Source organism: Calypte anna, chromosome Z, assembly GCF_003957555.1.
Source record: "Calypte anna isolate BGI_N300 chromosome Z, bCalAnn1_v1.p, whole genome shotgun sequence".
In the NCBI taxonomy this organism is placed as follows: Eukaryota; Metazoa; Chordata; class Aves; order Apodiformes; family Trochilidae; genus Calypte; species Calypte anna.
In genome coordinates this window covers 50,515,624-50,530,494 of record NC_044274.1, presented here as the reverse complement: position 1 = coordinate 50,530,494, position 14,871 = coordinate 50,515,624, and the positions used below count along the sequence as shown (strand labels likewise).

Sequence of the window (14,871 nt, the reverse complement as noted above, 5' to 3'; positions counted from 1 at the left end):
TGGCTCTGTATTATTTAACACAGACTTCACTGCTTTCCCTTTTTGGTGGAAGCTTTATTTGCACTAAATGAATAATCTTAATTGCATCACTTTTGAATTAAAAATCAATGTTAATCAAGTTGGAAGTAGTAAATATCAGTTTTCATTGTGCCCGGGTAGAGGGTATTTTTCTTGTTTTGCAAATAAAAATACAAGTCAAATAACTTTAAAAGGGCATTATGTTCTGCTACAAATACAATTGAAACGGATTGTTTAGGAGCGGATCAGAAATGGTACAGAATTTTGCACTTAATTTCCTCAGTTATCATTTACAATAAGAGCCTCTTGGCTTGACAGCCAAGTCTAAACAGTAGTAAATTAGTACAAATTTATACTGATTTTACTCTAATAATCGTAATAAAAGCTTATAGATTTGGCACTAATTACATAAATGCCTAATGATCTTGAAAATTACTCTGGTTAGAAATATATTACTAATCTAAACTTTGTTGTTGGCTGGCTTTGAAAAATCAGAACATTAGAAATGGTTCGCTTCACTTGTGCAAAGCACTTTAAATTGTTCAAGTAGTTTAACATATTCAAGAGGAAAATAAAAAAGCATTTGACTTTATTTACTGCTTTATACTGATTTTGTAGGTGAGCTGAACTTGGAAACTTTACCCGAAAAAAAGAGGGCTTTGAAACCACGGCAAGGAAACAGCGCTCACCAGGAGGGCGGCCGAGACCCGCGGTGGTCGGAGCACCTTCCCGCGCTGCGGGATGCTTCTGCACCCAGCGTGGATGGGACAGGGCTGCGGGAGACCCGGGGGTCGCTGCGGGAACTCGACCAAGTTTCTCATTTTTCGCCTCCCCGCAGCCGTAAGGGCTGGGTGGGTGGATGGCTAGATGGGGGGGTGACAGCAGGGCTGCGGCCTCCTCCGCCGGTCCCCGAGGCGACCCGAGAACGGGGCCAGCGCTGCCCGCCCCCGCGTCGCGTCCCGCAGCCGCTCGCGCTCTCCCACTTACATCCCTTCGTGGGCGCTGGCTTTACGAACCACCCACGGCAGCCTAACTGGGTCGGGTCCGAGGGTGCGCTCCGAAGAGGCATTAAAAAAAACAACCAACCAACAGACCAACCAACCCACCCAAAACCAAACAAAACCAAGCAAACAAACAATAAAAAAACCCCACACAGTAAATCAGGAGTGACCCGGAGCGGGAGGAGAGTGGCAAATGTGCATTTGGAAGAGAACAGGAGACGGGGAAGGAGGGAGGAGAAGGGGACCGGAGCAAAGTAAACGAGCGGAGGTGCGGGCCTGGCCGGGGCGGCGGGAGGCCGGGGCGGCGGCGGCGGGCGGGCGGCGGGCGGGCGGCGGGCGGGCGGAGCGGGGCGCTCCGGGCGCTGACATTTGCAGGCTGCCCTCCTGATTGGTCCCTGTGCCGAGCTGCTCACGGGTTCATTGAAGTGTTAAGCACCTCCCCGTCTCTCTAAAGGACATTATAATGCAAGAGACCCCCTTTTTAACCACACACCGAATTTTCTTTCATTTAGGCGATCTATATATATCTATATCTTATATCTTATATCTATTTTAAATAACTTAAGACCGCTAAAATTTGGGGGGGAACAGCTTTCGCCCTGGAGCGGTGCGCGATGCTGTCTCACGCCGACCTCCTGGACGCCCGTCTCGGTGAGTTTCCCCCAGCACCCCCCCCGCCTCTCGGCGGCTGCACCGGCGGTGGTGGCAGCGGAGAGCCGGGAGGAAGCCGGCGCAGGAAATTGACAATTTGTTCCTTATTTTACCTTAATGCGACCTAAATGGGCTAATTCCTTTAAAAGTAATTGTACTGTATTAAAGTTTAATTTGATTTAACATAAAAAAAAAGAGAGCGAGGGGGAGACCTACAGAGTATGTAGATCTACAACGAGTCGTGGACCATTTAATTTCTCTCTCCCTTGTTTTTACATACGTACCTACACATTATTGCTATGATGATGATTATTATTATTTTAGGACAGATGAGAGCGATGATATTTTCGGAGGAGTTCGGGGTGGCCTTTTCCTGCTCGCCTGTTCGTTTTCCTCTCGCTTTCTTTTCCTTTAAAAAAGAGAAATATCTGTAACCTATTTATGGTTCTTCACGCGTTTGTTTATAGAAGCGAGGGAGGTGAGGGGAAAGATCAGACAGGGTGACCGAGGTTCTTGCATAGTTTTCGGGGAGGAAAAGCTCCCGGCAGCAGGGCGGCTAGAGTGTTACGTCTTTCTCTCCGTCTCTTTCTTTTACCAGCCCTGCTGGAAAAAACAAGCTGAACCCGGCAAAACTTGCCCTCCGTCCTTTCCCCTCTCTTAGTCTCGCAAGGGAAGGCCCGGCAGGGAGATGGTTATTTAAGCAGGAAGAGGAACTGCTCGGTGTAAAGTTTTCTCCCCCTCCCCGGCCCCGAGCTGCACCGGACCGGGGGCTCTGCGCGCCGCGGAGCCGAGCCGGTCTGCGGGGCCAGCGGGATGGCGGGTGGGGGCGGCGGGGCACGGCAGTGGGAGGTGATGGTGGTGGCTGTATGCCTCTCGACAGCTAGGTGCGTTAGACAGAGGCTCTGATGGATACACGCCCGGCGTCAGGGGAGTGACCACGGCTCCTTTGCTTCCGCAGGGATGAAGGATGCGGCCGAGCTGCTGGGACACCGGGAGGCGGTGAAGTGTCGGCTGGGCGTAGGGGGCTCCGATCCGGGGGGACACCCGGGAGACATGGCCCCCAACTCGGACACGGTAGAAGGCACCACCCTGCTGCCGGGGGAGGATATCACCACAGTGGGATCCAACCCCAGCTCCTTAGCCGTCAGCGCCAAAGACCCCGACAAGCAGCAAGGCCAGCAGGGCGGCCAGAACCCCAGCCAGGCTGGGCAGCAGCAGGGGCAGCAGAAGCAGAAGCGGCATCGCACTCGCTTCACGCCGGCGCAACTGAACGAGCTGGAGAGGAGCTTCGCCAAGACCCACTACCCGGACATCTTCATGCGAGAAGAGCTGGCCTTGCGCATCGGCCTCACCGAGTCCCGGGTGCAGGTATGAGCAGCCGTCTCCGCGAGGTGCACACCGACCCCTTCTCCGGGCGCACCGACGGCGGCACGGCCGGCCGGCGGCGAGGCAAAACCAGGCGGGGTGGGAGAGGGTAGCCCTAAACGTCAGCCCCACGGCGGACAGTTTGGGCAGACAGACTTGTAACCGGATCCCTTTCCGCAAAGCTGTCCCTTTGGGGTGTCCCTTTGTCCCCTGCCCACCTGCGGTGCAGTGGTCCTGAGAGGGGCTCAGACAGAGCTTCCCCCCTCTCCACGGCCCAACCCCCTGCAGGGAAAGATCTCGAGGAGTCACAGCTCGAGAGAGGCGAGTCTCTGCCCTCGCTGTAGCTCGGCGCTAAGAGGCGAGCCGAAACCGGTGGGGAATCGCCCCGGTTCTCCGGTGCTGGGTCGAGCGGCAGAGGAGCGCGGGCCCGCTGTCCAGGGTGCTGCCGGCGGCTCTGCGGCGGCCGGAGGGATCAGGGGCCGCTGTCTAGGGTGCTGCCGGCGGCACGGCAGCGACGCCACCTCTGCAGGGAGCGGGTTTCCCCCAGGAGCCCGCCGCCGGGAAGGTTGAGATGAGGGGGCGAAAGAAGGCACACAAGCTCGTGAAAAAGCATTTGGGTTAAAGTCAGTTGTACTTGGAGTCGAAGTTTCCCCGTGCTGGCTTTGATAATGCCTTAGGACAGAAGGGGCAGCAAGGAACTTAAACATCTTAGGGTGCACTTTGTTCTCTAAAGTACATACATATACATATGCACATAGAAACATATGTATTTGCACACAGGCACACAAGAAACTATTTAATCAAATTATTCTAAACGAAATTAGGAAAAGGGGGAGATGGATCCAGCCGCTAAACCGTTCAGATGCGGCGTTTGTGTGTAGAGGGGGATTCCAGCCACTTTCTGAGTGAGTTCTTTCCGAGGAATGAAAACCGCCTGCACAACGGGAGCACTTGCGGGGTGTGCATCCCTGCTCAGCACGGCGCACCGGCAGTGCCGCCGCACTTTACTGGAGTCGGTGTTCAAAATCCCTCTCTGCAAGCTTAGGCTCCTCAGCTAAATAGACACATCAGAAGAACTGAATGTTTTTACGAACGAAAACATACTGTCGAATGTGACAGAAAACACACGTCTGTTTTTAAAAAGTAGAACAATTTGACTCAGCCTACACAGAACAATAATTAGCTTAAATTAAGAAAGAAATTAGAATCACAAATAAAATATAATTGGGCAACTGACTCTATGAAAAAAGAAACCGAGGTCTATTAAACTTTATTGGGTTTCCCAAAGGTTAATGATACCAATTTCAATATTAGGAGTGTGGTAAATGGAGTAAAATATAAAATATATAATGGAAATTGTTATTTTCTAACAGCACATCAAAGAAATTCGTAGGAAGAAAGACAAAATGTTTTAATGGCCCCGGCATAATCTTTACCAATGCTAATAGCTCGAGACTGCTGATAAAAACAGTTTAATAGAGTGGCAATTTAAATATTTCTTACAATAATGTTCTGTAGTTTAAAAAGTAATCAGATCAACATAACCTTAATTAACACTTCAAAATGATTAACATTATGTAATCTAAGGCAAAATAATTTATGTAAAATATATTTACTTCACAATTCGATGTATCACTGCTACTTGACCAAATTTAAATTAAATAGTAATTGGTTTACATTCTTATATGAGTACTTTTCAGTTTTCTTTATAGTTAACAGATTGCCTGGACCTTCATTGCAGCATGTGGGCTCCACACTGACTAAAGAATGCCCAAAACAGTTAATTTATAGCAGCTGTATATGTTTTTAAGGGTTTTAGATGCTAGCATAAATCACCTTTCATCGTTCTAGATCTATATTTAATGTATATGATACATTTAAATAATTATTAAAGTGGCTGGTGCTTAAATGGGAGTCCAATTCCACAGCTGATATTGCTCTGCTTTTCAGGCTGGTGTAATAAAACCATTCTTTTTATAGCATGCCATTATTAGAAACCAATTTCAGAATTATTTATAACCTGGAATGGCTTATTAAGCAGCAATGCGAGAATCATGCAAATTACGCGATCAAATGCAATATAATAAGCATAATCATTAGTCTCTAGCACGGATTAATTAACTTTCAATATTTTATTTACATAAAAACCAAATCAGTGAAATAACTTCTGCACAGTCAGGCTTGCCTTTCAATATTTTATACGAACAAAAATAATGTGCTGTAATTCCATTGACCGTGTCCCCCACAATGGTCCCGTCACCTGCCACATCTTAATAGGGGACAAGCTGAGAGTATTTTCTAGTTTTCTAATGGAATGAGAAATTGCATTTTCTTCCTCTCCCAGCACTATTAAAGTGTAATGAATTCGGCCCAGAGTTCACGGCTGGCTGATCGAAATGAACCTGAGATCTGAGCTTTAATACAGCTCTCCAGATTTCCTACCAAATCTTCACATTAATCATCTGCTGGATTCCAATGAGATCTTCATAAGGCTTCAGCTTCTGGAAAAAAAAAAAAAAAGAAAGAAAAAAAAAAAAAAGAAAACCCAAAGTGGTATTCTCTCCCCTCCTCTCTCTCTTTAACCCCCATTTATAGCTGGGGAATTAAATGGACTATATATTTTAAAATACATTTACAGTATGTCTATATTACTGTAACAGCAGACATCATCATGGCAGCTTTTTAGATTCCAACCTCCATTAGATTCTCACTGTTGTATTAATAATTTTCAGGGGCTAGTTGCATTTTAAAAGGAGCCCAAAGTTACCAAACGCCCGTGTTTAATAGATTTCTAGAGTTGTCATGTATGCATTCTCAAAATCTCCCTAAGGTTTTCCTTGCTTTTTAATCTGTCATGCACTAGTTTTCAACTGGAAACATTCTATTTTAAAAGCATATGCAGCGCAGGTATGAGCTGAGGCGATCAGACCTGATGGAGATTCCTTATAACCCCAGTAAACCATGAAACATAAAAAGATTTGTAGCCGCAATTTAACTATTAACCCTAAAACATAATCGAAGGCTATTTTTTGATTATTCATATAACATCTAGTTCCTTAACGGCTGTTCATTCCCGCTAATGGGCGCCCGTGTTACTGAGACTGGGTATGTAGCAGGACACACCGCGGACTTCAGCAGGTCCGGGCGCTGCCTCGTCTGGATTTCAGGTGGATCCGGTTTTTCGCTCCCGCTGCTCGCGGCGGCAGCGGCCCAAGCCCGACAGTCATCCCTACCTGCATGTCGAGCAACCGCTTACCTAAAGCACCTTTGTTGCTCTTTTTAAAAACAAAACAAAACAAAGCAAAGCAAAGCAGTGAGGCCGTCTGTCGGGAGGGTTTCCCTCCCCGGGACCTGTGCGGCGCCGGGCGTGGGTGGGCTGAGCTGGGCAAAGCTCCGCGTCCCGCTTAGATGACGGCTCAGGAGCGGCTCCACGCAAAGTCAAGACCCATGGCCTGCTCGTTTATTTTTCGTTCGTGTTACTGGTTTTTGTTTTGTTTTGTTTTGTTTTGTGTTTTTTTTTGTTTGTTTTTTTGTTTGTTTTTTGTTGTTTTTTGGTTGTTTATTGTTTTAATGGAAACTCCGGGAGAAGAGCCAGGCCTCTTCCCGTGGGAGGGAGGCCGCAGGCGGCTCCGTCCCGGGACGGACACATCGACCGGTTTCGTTACACAAAGTTCCAGGTTAACTCGTGACAGGGACACGGGTAGGGCAGTGGATGAGGAGAGCGGCCGGGGGCCAGAGACCCAGGGGGAAGGAGGAGGGAGAAGGGGAAAGGAGACGGGGCGGGGGAGGAGGGTGCTGCTCCTCGATGCGAGCCGCGGGCGGGCGGTGGCTAACGCTACGTGTCGGTGCCCGCCACCCGCAGGTTTGGTTCCAGAACCGCCGGGCCAAGTGGAAGAAACGCAAGAAGACCACCAACGTCTTCCGCGCCCCGGGCACGCTGCTGCCCACCCCGGGGCTGCCGCAGTTCCCCTCGGCCGCCGCCGCAGCCGCCGCCGCCATGGGCGACAGCCTCTGCTCCTTCCACGCCAACGACACGCGTTGGGCCGCCGCCGCCATGCCGGGCGTCTCGCAGCTGCCGCTGCCGCCGGCGCTGGGCCGGCAGCAGGCTATGGCGCAGTCCCTCTCGCAGTGCAGCCTGGCGGCTGGGCCGCCGCCCAACTCCATGGGCCTCTCCAACAGCCTGGCGGGCTCCAACGGCGCCGGGCTGCAGTCCCACCTCTACCAGCCCGCTTTCCCCGGCATGGTGCCCGCCTCCCTGCCCGGGCCCAGCAACGTAACGGGCTCGCCCCAGCTCTGCAGCTCCCCGGACAGCAGCGACGTGTGGCGGGGAACCAGCATCGCCTCTCTCCGCCGCAAAGCACTAGAGCACACAGTCTCGATGAGCTTCACCTAATGGCCGCCACCTCGCCCCGAGCCAACGCCGCCGCCGTCGCCTCACCCCGCGCCCCCGCCTCACCCGCTCGCCCGGCCCGCCCCGCCCCGGCCCCCCACCTTCCCACACCTGACTTAGCAGGGAGTCGACTCAGGGTCTGAAATCAGACGCCATCTGACTGGTTTGTGGGCCGAGAAAAACCCCCACCCCCAGCTCAGCCTTCCTGTCCCCCGCGCAACTCCGGCGCATCCCATCCTTCCCCATCCCGGCATAACCCTCCCGGCGGCGGCAATACCGGCCCCTCCCCACCCTCTCCGGGCCCGGCCCTGCCTCCCACCCTCGCCGAAACCCACCCCCCCCGGCGGCCGCCGGGGCGGCTTTGCAAAGAAATGCGGTTAGGTTTTTTCTTAATTTTCTGTTTTATTTAAGAATAGCGATCTGCCGCCGGCCCCCTCCTCTGCGAGGAAGCCGTCGGGGGGCCGGCAGGGCGGCTTTGCGGAGCGGCACGGAGATCCCAGAGAGAATCAAATCCATTTTGATAAAGCTTTTACAAGTAAGAGACATGGGGAAAATATTTAGTTTCTTCTTGTAAAACAAGTGAGGAAAGGCAAAAAAAAAAAAATTAAATGGAGCAAGAGCAGTTCCCTTTTCGAATCCTTGATTTCATGACAGTTGAGTTACCGATCCGCCCCAGCTTTATTTACGCATTTATTTACAAGTTCCTGCTGCTATTGTCCCTCCTGCACACTCCGCTGCCTCCGGCGGAGGCGCCGCCACCGCCCCCACCCTGTCCGGCCCGGCCCGGTCCGGCCCGGCCCCGCGGCCCGCCCGCCTGCATGTGCCGGTCACCCCGCCGCAGGGCAGGGCCGCTGGAGGAATGAAAAAACAATGTGAAATAGGATGTTTTGTGTAGATAAAGCATTCTTGTTACATACTGGTCGATTCGTGATATGTTTTAACTTATTGTCTGTGCTTATTTATTGCATTTTGGGTTTCTTAATAAATGTTTGAGCTAATATAAAGCATATTACTTGACTTTTCCGGACACGTTTATATCAAGTTAATGTGAATGGATAAATAATATCATTTTAAGTATGTGATATGAATAATTATGAATTTTGATGTGGCGTGTGAGATATGAGAGGTGTCTTGAACTGCAGGCAAAAACAAAAAACAAAAGACAGGACTTCCTTCTGTAGGATTCACTAAGTCCTTTGTCAAAAGTTTGGGGATAGTTTGCTTGCTTGAATTTTGCATTGAAGCCTTTCATTTATCACAATTTTAATACTTCATTATTAATAAACTTTTGTTAATCTTTCTGCGTGGTTTGCTTTTACATTGCAAGGGGAGAAGTTCCACGGTGAAGTAACACGGGAGTCGAGAGCTGGAAGCAGCAGAGCAGCCGGGACCGGGGAGGGAGGGGGTCGGGTGGGCAAGACCGGTGCGGGGTTCGGGGCTCGGAACTACAGCCGGAGCCAGAGGAGATCCTGGCCGCAGACCTCTCTGCCGGCGCGGAAAGCAATGCGCGGCTGCAGGCAGGGAAGAGAAAACTGGTTTTCTCCAGTACAAACTTCGAAACGGGGGGAAAAAAAAAAAAGTGTAGGACTTTAGAAACATCGTACAGCCTGGTTTGGGTTTCTTTTTCCTTCCTCCCCCTTCTTCCATTTTTTTAATGCAATGTACTGAGATCTCTTCTTGTACATCAATTACACACTTCTTAATTGCACACCTGAGAGTGCCCAGCTCTATAGGCACCCACAAAAGGGTCCTTGCCTCCTCCATAGTGAATATTACGTATGCATATTTGATCTAAAAGAGAAATAAAAGCAGAATAAATTATTAGCGATAATATCCAGGCTGTGAGTCAGTCCACTGAGGGTCACCTGAGGAAGCACCTGCACCCTTCTGCAGGTGTCAGCTCCAGCAGGTAACAAAATAGCCCAGTATGCTCATCCTGAGGTAGGCCAGGCAAGGCATGAGCCTTACCATGATCCACACCATGACAATGCCTGGGGTAAGAGGACGCTGTGTCCTGTCCCTCCTACAACCCTTTTGTTACTCCCCAAACAAAACCCTTTTGTTACTTGGGGCCAAACAGGAGCCATTCTGCACAGAGGCTTAGCTCTGAATTTGACATTTTTGATCAGTTTATATCAGCTGTCAATGATGTGAGTGCATAGGGTGTGTACAGAGCAGGGTGGGTCAGTGTGACCCCAGAGTCCTTATCCCATGGATGCTCCTGCATGGGCAAAGAGGAGTGGTGGCCCTGATCAGATATCCTGTGGTCCTCCCAGTCCCACAGCAGTCCCTTCCCCATGCACTGGAAGGAAAAGCAGATCTCCACTTAGTGCAGAGGAGTGCAAATCTCACCCTGCTTCTTCCAAATGTATGGAGGGTTGTTTACAAGCATGTAATATTTAAAGCTGCTTTATAATACTATAAGCAAGACAGCTTTATGATGTAGGAATGTTTTAAAGTGTGGTATGGAAGATTTTTTTAAAATATGTGCTTTTATTGGTAGAGAAAAGTACTCTTTCTGGCTCGGGGCAGGGGCTTGAAAAGCAACCTGTATGATCCAACTCTTGACACCAAATGCTGCAACTCTGTGGCAGTGGTCTTATAAAGGTCCTTTGGCTGAATTCTCTCTACTAAATCATCCATCATTTCCTCTATATTCTAATGCAACTCTTGTCTTCATTAAGAGCAAAGCTTTTTGATCCTACCCAACTTTGGTACAACATTTGTTTCCATGGCAATAGATCTCCGTGCTTCTGAGTCTCGGAGATTTTTGAAGCATACCCTTATCAGCAGTTGTAGCTTTGCAACATGAAACATCTAAGCTGATGCTGTTATGTATTTAACATGGACGAAAGGAAGGAGACTGCAGGCTTCACTCACACATGTTGTATGTGAATGATTTTGTTACAAAATCTTGCTTGTACTGATCTTAAAAGACAAAAATTAAACAGCACTGACTAGTTGTTCCTAACTGCAGGGAGAACTTTGCTTCATTCAAATAAAGTGTCAGAATAAATGAGTGAATGCTGTACAAATTGAGAAGGAATATTTATACTGAATAACAATTAGCCTATTACTGGCTAAGTAGCTGAAACCAGGCACCAAGGCTGTTACAAGCTGGATTTATTTGCTTATCTTAAGGTGTGTTTTGGCATTGAGCAATTCCACCCAGTGTGTAAACAGAATTGGCTTTTACATCTGTATACACGGATTGGTTTCCATATTGGCACATATCCGTGCAGGTTTACTTCCCCCAGAACACAACATCACCCCTAATGTTTAAGGAATATACATAACAATAATGTCACTGAACCCTTCATTTGCTCTCTTGATGAAATGCTTGGACACTGCCTCTCTCCTTTTTTCCTCCTCTCAAATCCCCCTGGAAGGCAGAGTCTGCTCCTGCCCACTGCTGAGATTACATTTGCTGAGCAATTACTAACATGGGAAGAAAGTTTGTGCAAAGCAAGGGATCGGATAACACTGCAGCGTGGATTATATTATTGTATTAGCAGCAGTGATCCCTGCTTCTAGAAATGAAAATGTGGTTTAATTTGTGTTGTGGTCTTTAAATTTTCATTTTTCAGAGTAAAAATGTTAGCACATGAAAATGTATCTTGCAGTAATGGAGGTATGGCAGTTAACCTGTCAGTTGAAAGTATGTAACCTTCCTTTTCTCCTTTTCATGACAAAGGTAATCTCATCTGAGGGCATTTATGTGAAGAAATAACAGCATGGCATGGTGAAACCACTGGCTCATTAATCCTGGCATCTACTTCCTGCAGGGCTTCTTGATTAGTTAGATTCATTCATCGGGTATTTCAGAGTTTTTGATTTCTCACCACTGGCTAGGTTCACTGAGTTCAGGCTAAATTGAGCCAGAAGCAATGTTTATTAGTAATTTTGTAATACCGACTACCCTAATAATTCAGTACAAATATCTCATCTGAAAGATATCCATTCACCCTAACACCTAATACAGTTTGCAGCTGTGTTCAGAGAGAACTGAGGGAACACAAGTGATTGGGCATGTATTTTCTAAATCATTAATATGAGAGCTAATAGCAAACTTCTCATCATTTTCAATGCTGGAATTAAGATAGTTTTTTTAAAAAGCAAGACCTGACAGAGGCAACCACCTCCTGCCTGCTGCTAAGGCTGAGCTCAGAGCAGTTGGTCTGGGAAGCATGGCCTATTTAGCCTTTCAGCATAAAGACCAGAGGGAGAACAAAGGAATTTTAGTTTTTCCCTCATGTGTGATGTAAACACAAGGAAAAAACTAAATGCAGCAAAAGAAAAAGGAAGACTAGTCCTTGGAAATTAGTATCCTGCAATATCACTGATCTGCTTCAACTATTTGGTAGCTGGTTACAGCTTGTGTAAAAGGGACAAAGAAGCAAAGGGCCCTGATCCTGCAGCCTTTAGAGCCCATGTTGACTTGGCTGTGAGTCCAGCAGATTCATGTGTCAAGATTTGTGGGATGGGTGCTGAAGATTTTCTGCCAGAGAGCTTTTCCTCATTCTGTAAAGTCTCTTCTCTGAAAGAAATGAGCACCCATGGACCACATTCGAATCTGTGACTGCAGCTTCTCCTGTATTGATTCATCCAACCACAGGTGAGATTCGATACCTGAGAACCAGTTTTGCCATATGAACACACAGACTGTACCCCAAAATCTCTGGTCAAGAGAGCTGACAGCCATGGCTTAACTCAGAGAAGCAGAATTTGCTCTGAAAGACTTAAGACCCAGAGGCTCCTTTTAAACACCACAAACAGATCACCACCATAGTCAGTGATGCAGCTCTCAGAGGAAAATAGAGGTGGTGGCGGACAGGGGGAGTAGGGACAGCAGTTTTTGTTTTTCACCTCATCATGACAAGAATAGTGAGAATAGCAGCAAGAGTCAGAGGGATTGGTCACGCCTAAGGTATAGTAGGGAACTGGTTTTGATTAACAGTCATTCTTTTACATCAGTAGTACACAAGGGCTGTCTTAATAGCCACATAAGGTCCTTGGTGAGATTTACTTCTATTTCTCAGGGAAACACCAGGAGGGTGTCTTTCTTTTCAAGCTTCTCACAGCCAGGGCTTGTGCACAGCCCATCTTTGTCTTCTATTTGGGATGTTGTACAATGGTATGGATTAGAGGTCGCCTCTCTTATTTGCCATTAATTTGTGCCTGCTTCAGCTTCTCCTGAGATGATTTTTGAGGGTCAAGAGGATTGCTTCACTTTTATGTTACATTGTTCATCAATGCTTACACTTAGAAACATTTTTCAGAGCTAAAATTATGATTCTGCAAGCTTTGAAATCTGCCAGAGGAGAATCACTCCTTGGGAGGAAGAAATCCAAAGGCTTTTGTGCGGCATTTGCCATTGGAAGTTACACAGCCACTCTGCAGAGATCCTTACCCTCCTTCGAAGGTCGAGAAGGAAAATGCAGAATATGCTTAATACACTGTCTGTGAGGGTGACGTTCTCTCCTGACCCCCATACACAGTTTGTGCCTTGGAGTATGAAGTTTGATTAGCCTTTTCTTGCAGCACTGGAAGCATCATGGTAGTGATCCAAAAAGTACTTCGAAAAAAACAAACTACAGACTTTCTCTCACTGACCTCCCGCTACAGTGAATTTCATAAGCTGACAATGCACCCTGTAAGGACACATTTCTTTTTTCTGGTTTCAATTTATTGCCCTTTAATATAATTTAAGTGCCAGCTATGATTCCCTGTGGCTCCTTCACAAGCTTTTAAAGTTTATTTTTTTGCTAACTTTTTAAGGAGTGCTTCAGAATGACTATTAGGACCTTCCCCTATTTTTGGCATTTAATAATTAACAGGAACCACCGTCCCCTGTTTCAAGGCATAAAAATTACTTTAAAATGAAATTCCTGTGTACTGGAAGGCTGGAATTATGACCTTCCTATCTTATATCACATCTCAGGCAAAACCTGATTTGGCTATTACACGAGAACTCCCTTTGTCACTGTAGCCACAGGATTTGGTTGTGCCACAGTCAGAATTAGTATAAGCCAATGTTACGCTGGATAAGAAGAAGACAGGATATTTTAAGGGAGCATAGTGTGATCTAGCTACTCTTTGCCACAGTCTTGGCCATTACACAGTACCTTTTGGTGTCACCTCGGCTCCCAAGGCCAGGATGTGCTCAGGGAGTCTCTGGGAAGGAGGGTGCTTTCATTTCAGCAATCTTACCTGGCTTATAGGCTTGTGTCACTAGGCAGATAGCTCCTGAATTCAGATTTATAAACAAAACCAAGTGCAAAAAGATACTTCAGCAGCGACATGGCAGCAAAATGTCACCAGAAATTAACCAGCTTTGCTCTTTCAACTGGAGAACAAAATGAGAAGTCTACAGAAGGTCAGACATATAAAAATGCATTGAGATGAACGGGGAAGAATATTATATTACTAAAGAATTACACTTACTAGAGTTGGTGGCTCTACTCTTTGTGTCTATTGTAAGCAATAATTAACACCCACAACTGCATTTGCTGTCAGCTTGTGTTTTTATGTTCAGGCCTTGGTAACAAATAAATGACTCATGCTTTGTTCTCGAAATTTTAATTATATTAAGAACCACTCAAAGACAATTCCACTATATTGATGTTACTTCCTTTCTGATTTGAATTCTGTGCAGTATTAAGCTTGGTTTTGCCAGAACTGTGACTGGTTAGCTCCTCACAGGAGGGGAGAATCCTTCTGGGCTCAGAGCCACCTCACCCAGGTAAAGCAGCTGCAATGGAGGTGCCTTTTATAGGATCTGGTGTTATTAGCTGATTACTCCAGTCTTTCTTCATATCTCACAGAAGAAACTGCTGCCTCTGGCCATCATGTGGTTCATATTCTCACTTAAATCGGACCTTGCTCATTTTTATTGGAGATGATTCTTATCCCATCTACAATGAATTGCTCTAATAGTCCTTCATTCATTATGTCCTTCTCTCTTAGTCTCTCCAGTAGGGTGTAAATCTATAGATTTAATTTGTGAATATGATAGTAGATCAATTACACCCAAAATATAAAGCCATCCTGTTACTTGTTGATGCCTTCCATACGCATCCTTCCTTATATTATAACACTTGAGAGCAGTAGCTTACACCATTACTTGCTAAATGAAAGCATCCAATATTGCAGGTATTTTTTTTTAAGTGTTTAAATATCTTAGTACCTAAGTTTCCTCTTCAAAGTAATGTAGACTGCCAAGTTCCATCAATTGTAATTCTCTTGATATTTTCATCAGCTTCTTATGAAAATACACAGAATTTTTTGTCTTTATTGAATAACATCCTCTAAACTTGCTCTGTCCAAAGTCTCTATCAATACACAAATCTCTTCCTTCCAGTAACTGCACTGTTCTGATCATCACATCATTTGACATTGGAATTGCCCAGTCCTTACAAAAGTGCTCTTTCTAACAAGCCTCAAAGT

At 46.8% G+C, this 14,871-nt stretch overlaps 1 protein-coding gene across 1 annotated transcript; it reads left to right on the top strand.

The window, feature by feature from the left end:
- Positions 1 to 1,633: 1,633 nt before the first annotated feature.
- OTP (orthopedia homeobox) lies at positions 1,634 to 7,428 on the top strand. The gene is made up of 3 exons (XM_030467774.1): positions 1,634 to 1,670; positions 2,629 to 3,038; positions 6,898 to 7,428. Exons 1-3 carry the CDS (start codon positions 1,634 to 1,636, stop codon positions 7,426 to 7,428), a joined length of 978 nt encoding a protein of 325 aa, XP_030323634.1.
- The last annotated feature ends 7,443 nt before the right edge of the window (positions 7,429 to 14,871 follow it).